General features: G+C 45.5%; 1 protein-coding gene across 1 annotated transcript in view; it reads right to left on the bottom strand.

The window, feature by feature from the left end:
• The window catches only part of PRKCSH (PRKCSH beta subunit of glucosidase II), a 377,155-nt gene extending 376,097 nt beyond the window's left edge, over positions 1-1,058 (bottom strand). The window contains exon 1 of the mRNA XM_085600555.1: positions 872-1,058. Within this exon, the coding sequence (XP_085456681.1) occupies positions 872-962 (91 nt within the window). The 5' untranslated portion in view covers positions 963-1,058. The remainder of the gene's footprint in view (positions 1-871) is intronic.
• Between the last annotated feature and the right edge of the window lie 14,163 nt (positions 1,059-15,221).

The following is a 15,221-nucleotide window of genomic DNA, read 5'->3' as shown; positions in this document are numbered from 1 at the left end:
GGGAGAGCCGCAAAAGGCTTTTAGTAGGGGGCACGAGCGGCTGAAAGCTCCAGATGTTTGGTCCGGACCTGGCTCAGCTACAGTATTCTTGGAACCTCGAGCACAAAATGAGCAGAGCTTTTACAGGTGATGCGGCCTAATGGCTGAAGCAGCCGACCATGTAACAAAAGGTACAGGTTTAAAATTCTGGCCTTGGCTCAGCATCCTGTGAATCTCAGAAAAATTCCCTATGCCAAAAAAATACACTGCGTCTGTTGTGAAGCGCTATTAAATCTTTGGACAAGGTTTGTGCTATGTAAAACGGTCTTCAAAAAATGTGGATTCTGCCCATCACTCGCACCCTAATCTCATCCTCCGAGAATTACGAAGAAAAGAGTATCCTTTAATTTCAGAAAGACGTACCAATCTAGAGGTTGAACTCCACAGTGTGTACGTGGAAATACTAGAACCGATCCCTGCTTGACCAAATTATGTGATCTTGGGTAAATGCCATATTTCGTCGATTCTCCTTTTTGCTTTTAGTCGCACCTTCAACTATGAGTTCATGATTCGCGCTTTACAAAAACTTCTCGTGGTAGTAAGCGCTATATACATGCAATTTCAATATTAAAAACATAAGTTTATTTCAAGATGATTACATTCCAAACGTTTCCAAGATTCGAATCGGCGCGCTCTTGGAGCCAGAGCCGACCCTTGGCTCATTGTTCTCTGTTAATATTTTAGCTCGCACACCTCTAGCTAGTAGTTGACAGGCTCATCATACTGCAATGGGTACTAACCCCCCTCACCCAATCAAAACCCAATGCTTGGCCCTCCCCCCAAGCCTGGTTTTCTGACCCCCATCCTGCTGGGGTTTGACACCCGCACTCACTTGACAGTGAGACTCCCCTGGGGCGGGTCACCTCCACCCCCACTCCACATCCACCCAGGCAGAGTAACGACAGCAGCAGCAGAGCCTCCATTTCAGCGATAACAGAAGCACCTGGGAAACAGGGCAGCACCCGGAAGAACACCGGCTACGTTCCTTCCTTCGCACACCCACTACGCGATAAAGCGATCCCAACGTCACTGCAGTTCCTCCAGCCATGGATATGGATACAAGACAACTCCGCTTTTAGTGGCGGCCATGTTGAAGTGGTTACTGATTTCTCCCCATTTCACCAGCCACAATTCAATTCTACTTCATTGGGAAGACTAGAGATACCACAAAAAAAATGTATGCATTGATTTTCAAATTGTGAACTATCGCCTAACATTCCTCGAGGCGCTAGCACTACAACTGCTCGTTGAAACAAAAATGTCGATTTACATACAGGTTTTTTTTTGTTGCATATTTATATAGCGCGAACTCGAACCGAAGGTATTGGAACGCTTTACATGAACACCGTATTTACATTACACATTCAGGCACGGGGAGATTGAGTGATTTGCCCAGAAACACAGGATGTGGACGCGACCTCGAGGCTCGAACCCTGGTTTCCAGCACCAAAGTCGGCAGTTTAGCTACATAGGTTACAATGTTTCACTGTACACGAGGTACTTAGTTTTAAAGTATCAAAGAATCAACTGGAATAAAGAGGTAAAACCAGTCCCCTGCTGTACAGCCCATATATATTCTGACGGGGCTTTATGTTCTCTGCAGTGTCAAGCCTTCTTATATGTCCTGGGAGTCTTAGGAACTTTATGTTGTTGTAACATGCTATTGCGTTCTTGTAAGCTTACATACATGTTTGTTACTTGTGTTTATTATTTAATTAATAAGGGTATTTCGTGATCATTTAATTAAAGGAAGAATTTAAATACTCTATGAAATACATCTCAATTCGTATATGTCAACATTTGAAAACTGGTAAGAGAGGCCTATTACAAGAAATCAAGGTTTTTTTTTATTTACCAATCAAATTGCATTGACGTTTAGGAAATTTTAGGCAAGAGAAATTTAAAATAATGCCATTTTGGATTTAAAAAATGGGAAGTCTCCCATTTAATTCAGGGACGTCAGCCTGTATGTTCTGGTTAAGGCAACAAAGAACAAGATGAGAAAAGGCGTTTCATCTTCTACCACTTCCTTCAATGAGATCTGGTCTTTTCTCCATTTTCAAGTCTGTCTACACTCGCCCGTCTCTCTACTTTGGCCATTTTCCTTCTGGGTTTAATAGTGTGGGAGCCAACCCCCAATAATCACCTGAACCCCAATATTTTGAATACCCCTATTTTTACCTAATAAGTTAGGCTCCAAAATCTCCAGTTGATCAAGCGGTTAGCAACTACATTTCTCACTGTATTGGTTCACTTGAGGGCTTCGAGCAGTTTCTTTCCCGTGCCTATTCAAGATTTCCGTCCCTCAAACCAACGCATTCCTCCTCTTCTTAGGGTGTCTTCTGTGTACACAGGAGCACCTTCTTTATGCGTCTGTGGCCTGCTGTCCTTTTCTTTCTCTTTCTCACACCCTCTTTCTGCTACTCTGTATGGAGTTCATTCACCACTTCATGCAAAAACAACCTATCTATCTTCCTTTCTATCTCCACTCCACTCCAAACCAAAACACAAGTAAAAGGCACTGTCATTTACAACTCCAATAGCTCTAACTCCTGCAATTGTGAGACCGATTGCATTGCAAATGCTTGTTCTATATCCAGCATTAAGGGTGTCTGCCAAGTTCTGCATGCAATTGTGAGAGCATTAACAAACAATAGATGCATTTTTAGGTCTCGCCTAGCGACTCAGCGCATGCGCTGCTCACTTGCGAGATCTATTGTCTTCGGTTTGGTTTTGGAAGTGGGGTTGGTGACTGCCCTGTCTCCCTTAGGCCCCGCCCACCCGGACTGGACTTGTCGGCTCGTCATGCGCGCTGTGTCTCTTCACGTTGTGTCCTTGCCTCATGCTCGAGCCCCCCTTCTCTGAGAGGCTTGCGTCATTTCCCACCACCGCAAACCAGTGCTTGTTTACACAATTCAGAGGTTTCCACATCTTGTCCTGAATATCTTCAGATACCTTTAATCTATCTGCCAGCATCCGCACATCCTCTGTCCACTAAAACGTCATGTGCCGGTCCCAGCTTCCAACCATCCTTTGATTATGAAAGACTTCTATTTTTTTATCTCCTGCATTCCGACAAACTCGCCCAGATTTGTACCACTGCCCCGCTGCAGCAGCCCTCGGAGAAAACCTCTGAGTTTTATTTGTCATCTGTGCCTATGACAGGCCAACATGGGTGAACGTAGCCCGTTCCCACCCACTCCCTTTAGAGAGGGGCCTCCTTTCTCTTTGCCGAGGAAGAATGAGGCTGAGAGGTGTCACCCCCGGCCCAGCACTGCAGATGCCTGCATTGCATTTCCAAACATTGTGAAGCGTGGCCTCAGGACGTTTACCCCCACCCCCACCTGTAGCATTCCCTTTATGTGCGAGAGCGGCCCAGGGGCCGTGGGGGAGGGGGCGTTGCGGAACCTCTTTGAACGCTTGTTTACTCTCTCCACCCAGTTTGAGGATCTAATTCCAAGTTCCTCGGGTCTCTTAATAACAGGGTCTCTTTACGCAATTTCTGAGCTGCATCACAAACTGATGCACGTTAACCTACCTGTGAGTTACAACAAAGTAAAGCAAATAAGGAATAGCTTCCCATTCATTCCTATGGGCCTACAGGCCCATAGGAATGAATGGGAAATTGCAAGTGCAATTTGCGAGTACTAATAGGTACTCGCAAATTGTGCTTTTGTCACCCTGTTGCACCACTGGAATTGACCTCTGCACATATGTTGCGCACTCATGCCCTAAGGGCATGTGTGTGCGCAACATGAAACTTTGAAAAATGCACCAAAGTGCTTTTTTCAAAGATTTTGCAAAATACCATGAAGTTCAACTTCATGGTAATTTGCGCACCTTATTAGCGAAATCGCTATTTTTTTTACTTTAATGCATTGCATTTAAGGAATCTCAATTTGGGATTCCTTAAATGCAATCGCAATTTAAGTAATCTCAATTTAGAGATTACTTAAAATGCGATTTTTGCATTTGGGATGATGCATCCCAAATGCAATAATACTGGTCGCAACCATTTGCGACCGTTTTTTCTTTTGTTGCATGTGCCTGCATGTAATTATACACAATTATTTCCCATTTAAAAATGTAATCACTAGGAATTTAAAAGTAGTCATACTTTTTAGGTTTAAAGCATATAACTCACAATGTGTGCAGAAAATAAGGGATTGAAAGACCAGAACTAAGAAAACACATTTTAACAAATCCACTAACAACTGGCAAGATAGGTCCAGGAATCAAGTGCTTGCTGCAGTTGTTTGCTTTGGGCAACTCAGCCTTTCATCCCTTCACCTAATACTTGGAGAGGTGATTAGAGATGGAAAGAATGCAGTATTAAGTGCATATATGTATATAGCTATGTATAGATATATGTATATAGTTATGTATAGATAGATATATGTATATATAGTTTTATTGCATGAAATCGGCTATAAACAATCACCCCGATTATGAGGGGCACTGAGTGTAGGAGTGGGCCCTGGTGGCAGGACAATTGCCAGCAAATGTCTGGTCCTGCAGTGGTAATATGTAGAGCAAAATCACTATTCAAGGTGATGTAATGGGTTGCTAACTGGCCAGAGCGTGGGTCCTCCATCACTGAAAAAGAGTGTGCTTCTGTTCATGCGGGGGCAGTAAGCCCAAGTAGTAGAAGCAGGTTTTGTTTTATATTGATTGTTGAAAGAGTTTAGGCGTACACAATTTAGGGATAGCGAATACCTAATGAACAAGTTACTTACCTTCGGTAACGCTTTTTCTGGTGGATACAGTATCTGCCTGTGGATTCCTCACCTTGTGAATATCCCCTGCGCCAGCATTCCACGGAAATTTTTTCCCCCAGCTCTCAACGCCGACGTGGACGACGTCATAATACATCGGCTCCGCTCGTGACTCCGTATGACGTCACCGGAGCCATAAGAGAGCCACGTTGGCGTGATGACGTCAGTTCCACCCATTTTTTCCGTGCCTCCGAGGCGCACAGGTGGACCAACAACAGATTCAAAGTATACACAGTATACAATATACAACCAAATATACACAGTAGATAAACAAAAGGAAAGCTAAACAAAATAAGAATTTTCTACAAATGTACCAGAAAGCATAACAACATCTCAAACAAGACAACTTTTAAGGTATACAAAGGTGGACAACGGGGAGGCGGGTGGGCCAGTGAGGAATCCACAGGCAGATACTGTAGCCACCAGAAAAAGCGTTACCGAAGGTAAGTAACTTGTTCTTCTGATGGATACATCTGCCAGTGGATTCCTCACCTTGTGAATAGATTCCCACAGCAGTCCCCACTCCCAGAGGAGGGTGTCCACCTTCCTATACCAGAAAGTCTTGCAAGACAGAGCGCGCGAAGTGGCCCTCCCTCCTCATCTCAGAGTCCAAGCAATAATGCTTTGCGAAAGTATGGAGGGAGGCCCAAGTCGCGGCTTTACAAATATCTGCCACAGGAACACCCCGGGCCAAAGCAGATGTAGATGATTTAGCTCTAGTTGAATGAGCCCTAATACCCTCAGGAGGAACCTTACCAGCCAGGGCATAGCAGATCTTGATGGCAAGGATGATCCATCTTGATAGAGTGCGCTTGTGCACCGCTCTTCCTTTGGAATGTCCAACATAACCCACGAAGAGCTGATCGTCCAGACGATAGTCCTTCGTTCTGTCCAAGTAAAAGCTAACAGCTCTCTTCGGGTCCAGGCGATGAAGCCTTTCCTCCTCCTTGGAGGGATGAGGAGGTGGATAAAAAACAGGGAGAGTAATAGACTGCCCCAAATGAAACGGAGTAACAACTTTGGGCAGGAAAGCAGCCCTGGTCCCGAGTACCATCCTTTCAGCATGTAATGTTAGAAAAGGGGGTTTAGAACTAAGAGCTTGAAGCTCACTCACCCTCCTTGCCGAGGTTATGGCTACAAGAAAGACCGTCTTAAAGGACAACAGCCTCATAGGACAACTATGAAGAGGCTCAAACGGGGACCCCATCAGAAAAGTTAAGACAAGATTAAGGTCCCACTGTGGCATTACAAAAGGAGTAGGTGGAAACTTGTTTGTAAGGCCTTTGATAAACCTCAGTAGAACCGGAGATTTAAATAATGACAGTTGATCAGGTAGACATAGAAAAGCCGATAAGGCCGATAGATAGCCCTTGACCGTGGCCACAGCACAGCTCTGCTGAGCCAAGGAAAGAGCAAACTGGAGCACCTCAGAAAGATGGGCTTTTAAAGGGTCAATGGATCTCTCTCCACACCATTTTACAAACTTGGACCATCTGTAGGAGTAAATGGACTTGGTGGAGTGTCGCCTGGCCGATAAAATAACATCCACCACATCAGGTGGGAGAGAGAAAGAACTCAGGTTGCCCGTTCAATCTCCAGGCATGAAGGTGTATGCTCTGGAGATGGGGGTGTAGAACCTGCTCTTCCGACTGCGAGAGGAGGTCTGCCCTCAGAGGTAGACGGAGCGGAGGGCACGAGGAGAGGTGGAGAAGATCTGTGTACCACACCCTTCTTGGCCAATCCGGGGCGATCAATATAACTTGGGCCCGGTCTTGGCGAATCTTCCTCAGAACCAGAGGAATCAAGGGTATGGGAGGAAACGCGTAAAGGAGTTGTGAGCCCCAACTCAACTGAAACGCGTCCCCCAACGCCCCCTGCATCGGAAACTGGAGACTGCAGAATGACGGGCAGTGCGCGTTCTCGCGGGTGGCGAACAGGTCCACCCGAGGGGTTCCCCACGTCTGAAAGACGTAATGAACCACCTCCGAATGGAGCCTCCACTCGTGGTCGGTGGAGAACTGCCGACTGAGACTGTCCGCACCCACGTTCAACCCCCGGCCAGATGATTTGCCATCAGACAAATCCAATGGTCCTGAGCCCAGGACCAAAGACGCAGGGCCTCTCTACAGAGACAATGCGACCCCACTCCTCCCTGCTTGTTGACATACCACATTGCGGTAGTGTTGTCCGTTAGGACTTGAACAGACTGACCGCGAAGGGAAGGGAGGAAGGCCTTGAGTGCCAAACGAATCGCCCGCAATTCCAAAAGGTTGATGTGAAGCAACCTTTCCTCTGGAGACCAAAGACCCTTGATCTCCAGATCCCCCAGATGAGCACCCCACCCTAAGGTGGAGGCATCCGTTATCACTGTGGCCACCGATGGAGGTAGATGGAAGGGCTTCCCTTGAGACAGATTGCCCTCCACGCTCCACCAAGATAGATCTGCTGCAGCTTCTCTGGAGATCCTGATCGACTCCCTGAGATCTCCGTTGTGCTGATACCACTGTCTGCGGAGGCACCACTGGAGCGCCCTCATGTGTCAGCGTGCATGGTTGACCAACAGAATGCAGGAGGCGAACAGACCGAGCAGGCGAAGGACCTTCAGAACTGGAACAACCGCTCCATTGTGGAATAAAGGGACCATCTCCTGTATGTCGAGAATTCTTTGAGGAGGAGGAAATGCCCGACACACAGTAGTGTCCAGTACCGCCCCTATGAACAGGTTGCGTTGAGAGGGCACCAGGTGAGATTTGGGCACGTTTATCGAAAAACCCAATTCGAACAACAGCTGAGATGTTACCTGCAGATGATGCTGCACCATCTCTGGGGACTCTGCCTTCAGAAGCCAGTCGTCCAGGTAGGGGAAAACCGGAATCCCCGACCTCCTGAGATGGGCCGCTACCACTGCCATCACCTTCGTGAAGACTCGAGGTGCGGTAGTAAGACCAAACGGGAGGACCGCAAACTGGTAATGTTGCGACCCAACCGTAAAACGGAGATACTTTCTGTGCGACTTCAGGATTGGGACATGGAAGTACGTGTCCTGCAAGTCGATCGACACCATCCAGTCTCCTTGCTGCAACGCTTGAAGAACCTGCGCAAGGGTCAGCATCTTGAATTTCTCCTGTTTCAGGTAAAAGTTCAAGACTCTGAGGTCCAGTATCGGACGCAATCTGCCGTCCTTCTTGGGAATCAGGAAATACCGGGAGTAGCATCCCTGACCCCTTTCCTGCTCCGGCACCACTTCTATTGCACCCTTTTGAATCAAAGCTAGTACCTCCTTCTGCAGAAGAAGCAGATGGTCTTCCGAGCAGTAACCTTGGTAAGGAGGAGGAAACTCCCGAAAGGGAAGGGCGTACCCAGTCTCCACGAGGTTTAAAACCCAAAGGTCGGTTGTAACAGATTTCCAACCCCGCAGAAAGTGGGACACCCGACCCCCCACTGGTCTTACATGATCCAGGATGGGGGATCTAGGGCTGCTTCCCTGAAGCTTCATTGGGAGCAGAGGAGGCAGAAGATGAAGAGGGGTTGCGGCCAGAACCTCTCCAACCTCTTTGTCTCCCTCTATAGGACCTATAGAGGGGATTCTGCTGTTGTTGCTGCTGCTGAGGCTGCCGGTAGGAGCAAAATGAAGACCTCCCGAAACCCCTGAACTTCTTAAGTCCAAATCCTTTAGCAGGAGCCTGCAGACCCAAAGATTTAGCTGTTACCCTACTCTCCTTAAATCTCTGTAGGGCAGAGTCAGCCTTTTCACCCAAAAAGTTTTGTCCGTCAAAGGGCAAATCCACCAAGGTGGCCTGAACGTCCGTAGAGAAGCCAAACGAACGAAGCCACGCCTGCCTCCTAGTGGCTATAGACGACCACATTATTCTCGCCACCGAATCAGCCGTATCAAGGCCCGACTGAATCACCTGTATCGCAGCGGCCTGAGTATCTGCGACCACCTCCATAAAGGACGCCTTATCACCGCCTGGCAGCTTAGGGGCTAAAGATTTCATCGAGTCCATCAAAGCATGAACATAGCACCCTAGCAAGCACGTGGCATTAGTGGACTTAAGCGCCATGCTCCCAGATGAAAAGGTTTTCTTAGCCGCTTGATCAGCCTTTTTGGACTCCCTGTCCGTAGGAGTCTGAGGGAATGCTCCTGAAGCATGCTTCGAGCATGACGCCTGCACCACTAGACTTTCTGGCAAAGGGTGCGAAGATAGAAAAGCTGGATCCCCAGGAGCCACCCTATATCTTCTCGCCACCTGCCTGGAGACCGCTGGTGAAGATAGCGGCTTACGCCAGACTTTCACAATTGGCTCCAAAATAGCCTCATTGAAAGGCAGCAAAGGCTCACTGGTCGAGGAAGGCGAATGTAGCACCTCCGTAAGAAGGTTAGGCTTATATACCGCAGAGGGCAACTGCAAATCCAACAGCTCTGCGGCCTTTTTTATCACCATATGATAGGGAGCCAGTTCCTGCGGCGGAGAGGACCTAGTAGAAGAATGCTCCCACTCCGGAGTCATGTCCAGGCCACTAGCCTCCTGAATCCCCTCAAACTCATCAGAGGACGTGTCAACCTCACCTTCCTCCACCTCCACTCTATATCGTTCTTCATCCAAGACCCTTTGGGCCTCTCTTCTTGAGCGGATCCGTGGAACCGGCGTCGCCAGCGCCGTACACGGAGTCGGTGGAGCCAGAGGTGTCGAGGTCGGCGGCGGCGGAGTCGGGGTTGGCGGCGCCGGACACGGCGCCGAGGTAGACATCAAAGGCGTAGAGGAAGGCTCCGAAGAAGGTCGATCCATTCAAAGCCGAGATGGACCCCCACGAAGGCGCCATAGGCAGGAAGGGCATAAACGGGGCCTGAGCGTAATGCTGCGGCACTCCCAGAGTATAGGCCAAAGAACCCACGGGACCAGTAGGTGCATCGGATGGGAAGGCAGCCCGTTGGAAGATTCCATACATTGTATTAAAAAAATGTGTCGAATCCGTACCCGGAGCCGGGAACTGTGGATAATGGCCTGGCCCCGGATCCGTCTGCGGAGTACCTGGTGCCGGCGCCGCAGTGTCCTCCACAGGCGCCGCAGGCTCATCGGGCTCTAGAGAAGGCTCTTCTCCTTGCTCTTGCTCAGCATCAGAAGCCGAAGACTCCACTGGAACCGGTGACGGCGCCGGTGACTGCGCCGGGGACTGCGCTGGAGCCCGCTTCGGCGAAGGAGATCCCCCAGGAGACTTAGAAGGAGAAGGAGATAAATCCTTACTTCGGGGTCGAGGCAAAATCGATCTCGACGCCTTGCTCTTCGAAGACCGGCGCCGGGAGGAATGCTTCCTTTTCTTATGGTGTTTCTTCGACTTCGAAGAATGCGAAGTCGACGACTCCGGCCTCGATCTCTCCTTCTTCCTACCTCTCTTCTCCTTTTTGGCCTTGGCCATGAAGAGCTTCGCCTCCCTTTCTTTCAACGCCTTGGGATTCATCCTCCTGCAGCTGGAACAATCTTCCACGTCATGGTCGGATGAAAGGCACCACAAACAATCATCATGGGGGTCTGTCATAGACATGTGGCCCCCACATTCCCTACAGGGTTTACAACCCGACTTCCTTGTCGAAGACACGACAAATATTTTCCAATAGTAACACCAAACGACTACAAAGTAGCAGGAGAGTGCTGGAAAAACCGTTGCGCGTCAACGGCGCGGAAAAAAGGGAACTGACGTCATCACGCCGACGTGGCTCTCTTATGGCTCCGGTGACGTCATACGGAGTAGCGAGCGGAGCCGATGCATTATGACGTCATCCATGTCGGCGTAGACAGCTGGGGGAAAAAAGTTCCGTGGAATGCTGGCGCAGGGGATATTCACAAGGTGAGGAGTCCACTGGCAGATGTATCCATCAGAATGCGATTTTATTTAAATCGATATTAAGAGTTTGCTATTCATAATGTATGAAACACATTGGGTTTCATTTAACAATTCCTAAAAGGGTTGCAAATAGACCTACCTCATGTATATTAATGAGGTAGGTCATAGTTTGCGACCCATTAGGAATTTCAGCCATCACAGGGATGGTGGCCTTTTTGGGTCAGCAGACCACCATGTCTGTGATTGGTTTTTAGGTCGAGCCTGGACATCGAATGCGCTGCTCTGTGAGGCATGCTGTATTAGAGTATGCACTTGAAGCTCCGCCCACTCTCCATCCATATTTTTCATTGGCTTGTGTATTTGTCCTTTGTAAATGCTGGCTTCTGATTCGGTAATCGGCTTGTTAGTCCCTCCTTAGTACTGCCTTGTCTTCATTTGTAACCTCCCGTAAGGACTGGCCCTTTTACTTCTGTTGTTACATCGTATGTGCTATTTAGTCTGTAAGCACTATTTCTTTAGTGCGTTTTGTCTTACTACAGGCACGACGTGCTTTGCAGCAACTTTCAGCACGCCATTTGCACTTTCACTTCTTTGGAATGCCATAAGTCTCACATTTAGGAGAGTTTGAGCTATTGGCATCGTAAATGACAATAACTTAACCTCTTGCAAATGCAACACCTATTGCTTTACAAATATTTTTTTGGGTGGCTTGGTGACTTTTAAATCTTCCACTTTCATCTTCTAAAATGCTGGCAATTATAGATTCAGGGCATGCATCAAGACATAAACTCACATAGGAAAATTGGAATTTATTATTCCCATTAACTTGCTTTAAGCGGAGAAAGTTTTAAGTGAGAGATCCGAAGCTCCTGCCTGAACTGAGCATGTTTCACAAGACCATATATCTGATAGAGCGCCACGTTATTCTGAAATTTGTAGGGGTGCGTCATATTCACTGTTAGTCCGCACCCACATATTAATCGAAGTAGTATTTAGGTGTAACTTAGAAATGTATCACTAGAATCGGTTTAACATAAGTGTGATTAGAAATGTAACCATGCTTTTCAAGAAGAGTAATGTCGTAGTTCATTGCAAATGTATTTAAGTCAATGATTGTTTTTCATGTAATGCAATGTATTAGGTTTAACGTGCACCATATTAAAGTTTGCGCGTGTAGTCTGCTTACTCACGTATAAAGAGTAATGAAATTAATGCTTATAGTGTGATTTTAGGAGTGTGTTTAAACAGAGTAAAGGCCTGATCGCATATACATTTAAAGAGAAAGGCCTGTTCTTTTCTTATGTTAGCTAAATGTTGTAGGCCGAAAATGATTTCCCTTGATAAAGGCTTTGGGTTTCAGGATGATGGAAAATCTTAGAGAAGTGAACATTTTCTCGTTCTCATGTTTCTGTTGCGGGTGCAAGGACATTTAACTTGTTAGAGAGACTAGGCCTTTGTTTTAGGAGTTAAGATGGTACTAAAAGCCAATATGGGAGTACACCAGAATTTAGGGATGATACTTTCAGCAGAGATGGTGTCTGGGACCGAAGGTCAAGCTAACCGTCGTTGGATGGAATACAAGTTTACTGGAAAAGTACTGGAAGAAGACCTGGCTGAAGAGGTGTGCCGAAGGGCGTGTTCTATGTTTTTGGGATTTTGTATTAGGGACAGTGCCCTGAGGGTTGAGCAGTTGAGGTTTAGATGGGAAGCTAGAAGGAGCATCTTAGAGCGAGCTCTGACTAAGTGAGTGCACTTCTAAGGAAGTCTTCACTTCTGACACCTTTCTATTCTCTTGCCTGGGAGGGAAAATGCTAAGTAGAGATGTCACCTTAGAGATAGAGTAGGGATAAACGAACTGCTTTTTCTTTTAGGCTAACGACTTCTAATGTAGAGACTGGACTAATTATCGCATTTTTGATGTCATTGGAATTGATTATTATTCTTATTCTGAGTCGAATGAGACTCCTGCGTAGGTTATCTTTTGTATTAGTGCCCATTTATTTCCTTTACCTTGTATTGAGGTGTTTGTATCTGCAGTTATTCTTGGTTGTAATAAAATCCTAAAAATTTAGATTCGGAGTCAGTAGTCCTTTGGAACTGAGATTTGATTCTGTTGATTATGTACTAAGAATTGAATTTCCTCCCCTCTACACTATTTAGCAAATAAAAAGATCCTGGCGACCTGAGAGGATTCTTGGTGATGGTAAGGTAGACAAGAATCCGGCTGTATCATATCTTCAAATCTCACCCATCAAGATACTGCAAAATGTCGAGAGGTATGAAAACAACTGATACCACTTATGTTAACAAAGATGCCAACACACCCAATTCAGATGGGTCAAATGGCTTTATTTTACAAAATACAATTGTATTAAGGTTGCACCACTTTACAAATATATATAAGTTGAGTATTCTTCTTAATAATTTTTTCTCAAAACTCTTCTCTTTTTATAGAAGGAACCACAGCCAACGCGTTTCGTTCTCAAAGAGAACTTCTTCAGGGCTGTAAAATTAAAACATATATAAAAAAGCACTATGATATAAAAATATTATGCAAATACATATATAATTACAAACAAGTACAAATACAAACATAACATACCACATGAAGATATAACACCAACAGTGTTATTTTATGTGTGGTGTACCAACACCCACACATATAACCAAGTGGGATACATGTATCTAGCTGAATGATAACATAATCATAATTATACAATTATTCTCTCCACAAGGGATTTCCCCATTGTATGATCACTTCAACATAGCACCTAACCATGAGCCCAATTTCAAGAATTTCTATGAACCAATAAAGAGCAATCAACATAATGGACCGTAAGAGCAAAGAAAGAGGGAGACAGAAAGAACAAAATATTAAGTAAATTAATATGGGTTTTTGTGTTCCAAACTCGGCTATCTCCTTAAAATGAATATATTTGTCCAAAACACTCTTCATTAACGAAAGATTTATTTAGGGGAAACATACCATTCGTAGTCACCACAAAATATAAGGCATGTAGATTTAGGACACAATAATCCTGATTTCATGGAAAAATGGCATCCAGTGTTCCCAAATCAGCTGTAAAAATAATATAAAAGTATGTCGTCCGTAACCGGGTAGAACTGATAGTATCAAAAACATATATGCATACAAATCATATAACCCAAAAAGAATAGAAAGATGATAATAATCAGCCTACCTTATTCGTTGTAGAGATGCTGACAATATTGAGAGGACAATGATAATGTCCATGAAGATAAAGTGATATGATAGTCACTATAATGTGTACAAATCAATATCTACATCTAGCACATCTCGCACCGTACCTGGTAAAATTCAACCATAAAAACAATTTATTAATAATGGGATCACATTATTGGGGAAAAGTACACAAGTGCATAAGTGGGATCTGGGGGGTGCAGCTGCGGCCTGAGGTTAAAAGATGTCTTCTAAATATCTGGGAGCCCACGGACCTAAACACTAAAGGTAGGATCTGGGTGACGCTGGGGCAGATGGTCGCAAAAAGGAACATAGCCAGGCACTGGGGAGCGACAACGCCACCAAAGATCAGTGCCTGGAAACAGGACATGGACTGGTGTATGGCAAGGGAGAAAACGGTGTATGTGGCCCGTGGATGTCCTCGAAAATGGATACAGCTAAGGACTAAATGGAATGTCTACCGGGGGAACATATGTGAGCCCCCACTGGCCCCCTCCCTAGAAGAACAATTAATGCTTTGCAATCCCAGAAACGAGACAGCATAATAGTGAGAGTACACTGTTAAACAACTGCTATAACTTGTGACCAACAATGTACCTTGCGGGAAGAAAATGTACGCTTGTATGCCACTGCCTTTTGTTTGTTCAATAAAAAAGATGTTTTAAAAAAATAATGGGATCACAATACCATTACGAAAAGCAATTTATACCAATGATAATTAATCATATATATTACTTATAACATAATCATGGTCGGAACTAAATCTAAGCCTAGAACCATTTCAGAGACTACTCCGAATCGAAAGAAAAATGAATATCGCTGAATGCTCATCTGTATAGTTAGAGAAAAGTGATACGCACCAATATATAGAAGCTCCAACCTGATTACAAAATCATATCCAGGTACCTCAAAAGAGTACACCAGCTACAACCGCATCTCCTAAACGGCAATACCGTATAAGAGAAGCGTATGGTCCCGTAACCATAAAGACGAACAACATACAAAATCATGCATAAACGTAAAGAGTTTCAATATGAAAGGTCTAAGTAATATAACGAATACAACACACAAAAAAAGGAAACAACCAGAGTTCAAAACAATTAATGGCATCCCATGTCGGGAAAAAAACTCAGAACACACCATCAAAGCTCGTCAGACCACAGAACTTAACATGGGCATCGCCAAAGTATAATGAAATAAAAAAAGAACCCAAAGTCAGCTAGGAAAGAGCTGTACCTCCATGAAGTTTCACATAAGTCACGAGGTCATCGCAAAACCATATGCAGCTATATGATACAACTGTTGAACCCTTATTCCTACCTGTAAGTGAGGCATGGTTATTC

Source organism: Triturus cristatus, chromosome 4_2 (assembly GCF_964204655.1).
Source record: "Triturus cristatus chromosome 4_2, aTriCri1.1, whole genome shotgun sequence".
Lineage (NCBI taxonomy): Eukaryota > Metazoa > Chordata > Amphibia > Caudata > Salamandridae > Triturus > Triturus cristatus.
This window is presented reverse-complemented; position numbering and strand designations above follow the sequence as displayed.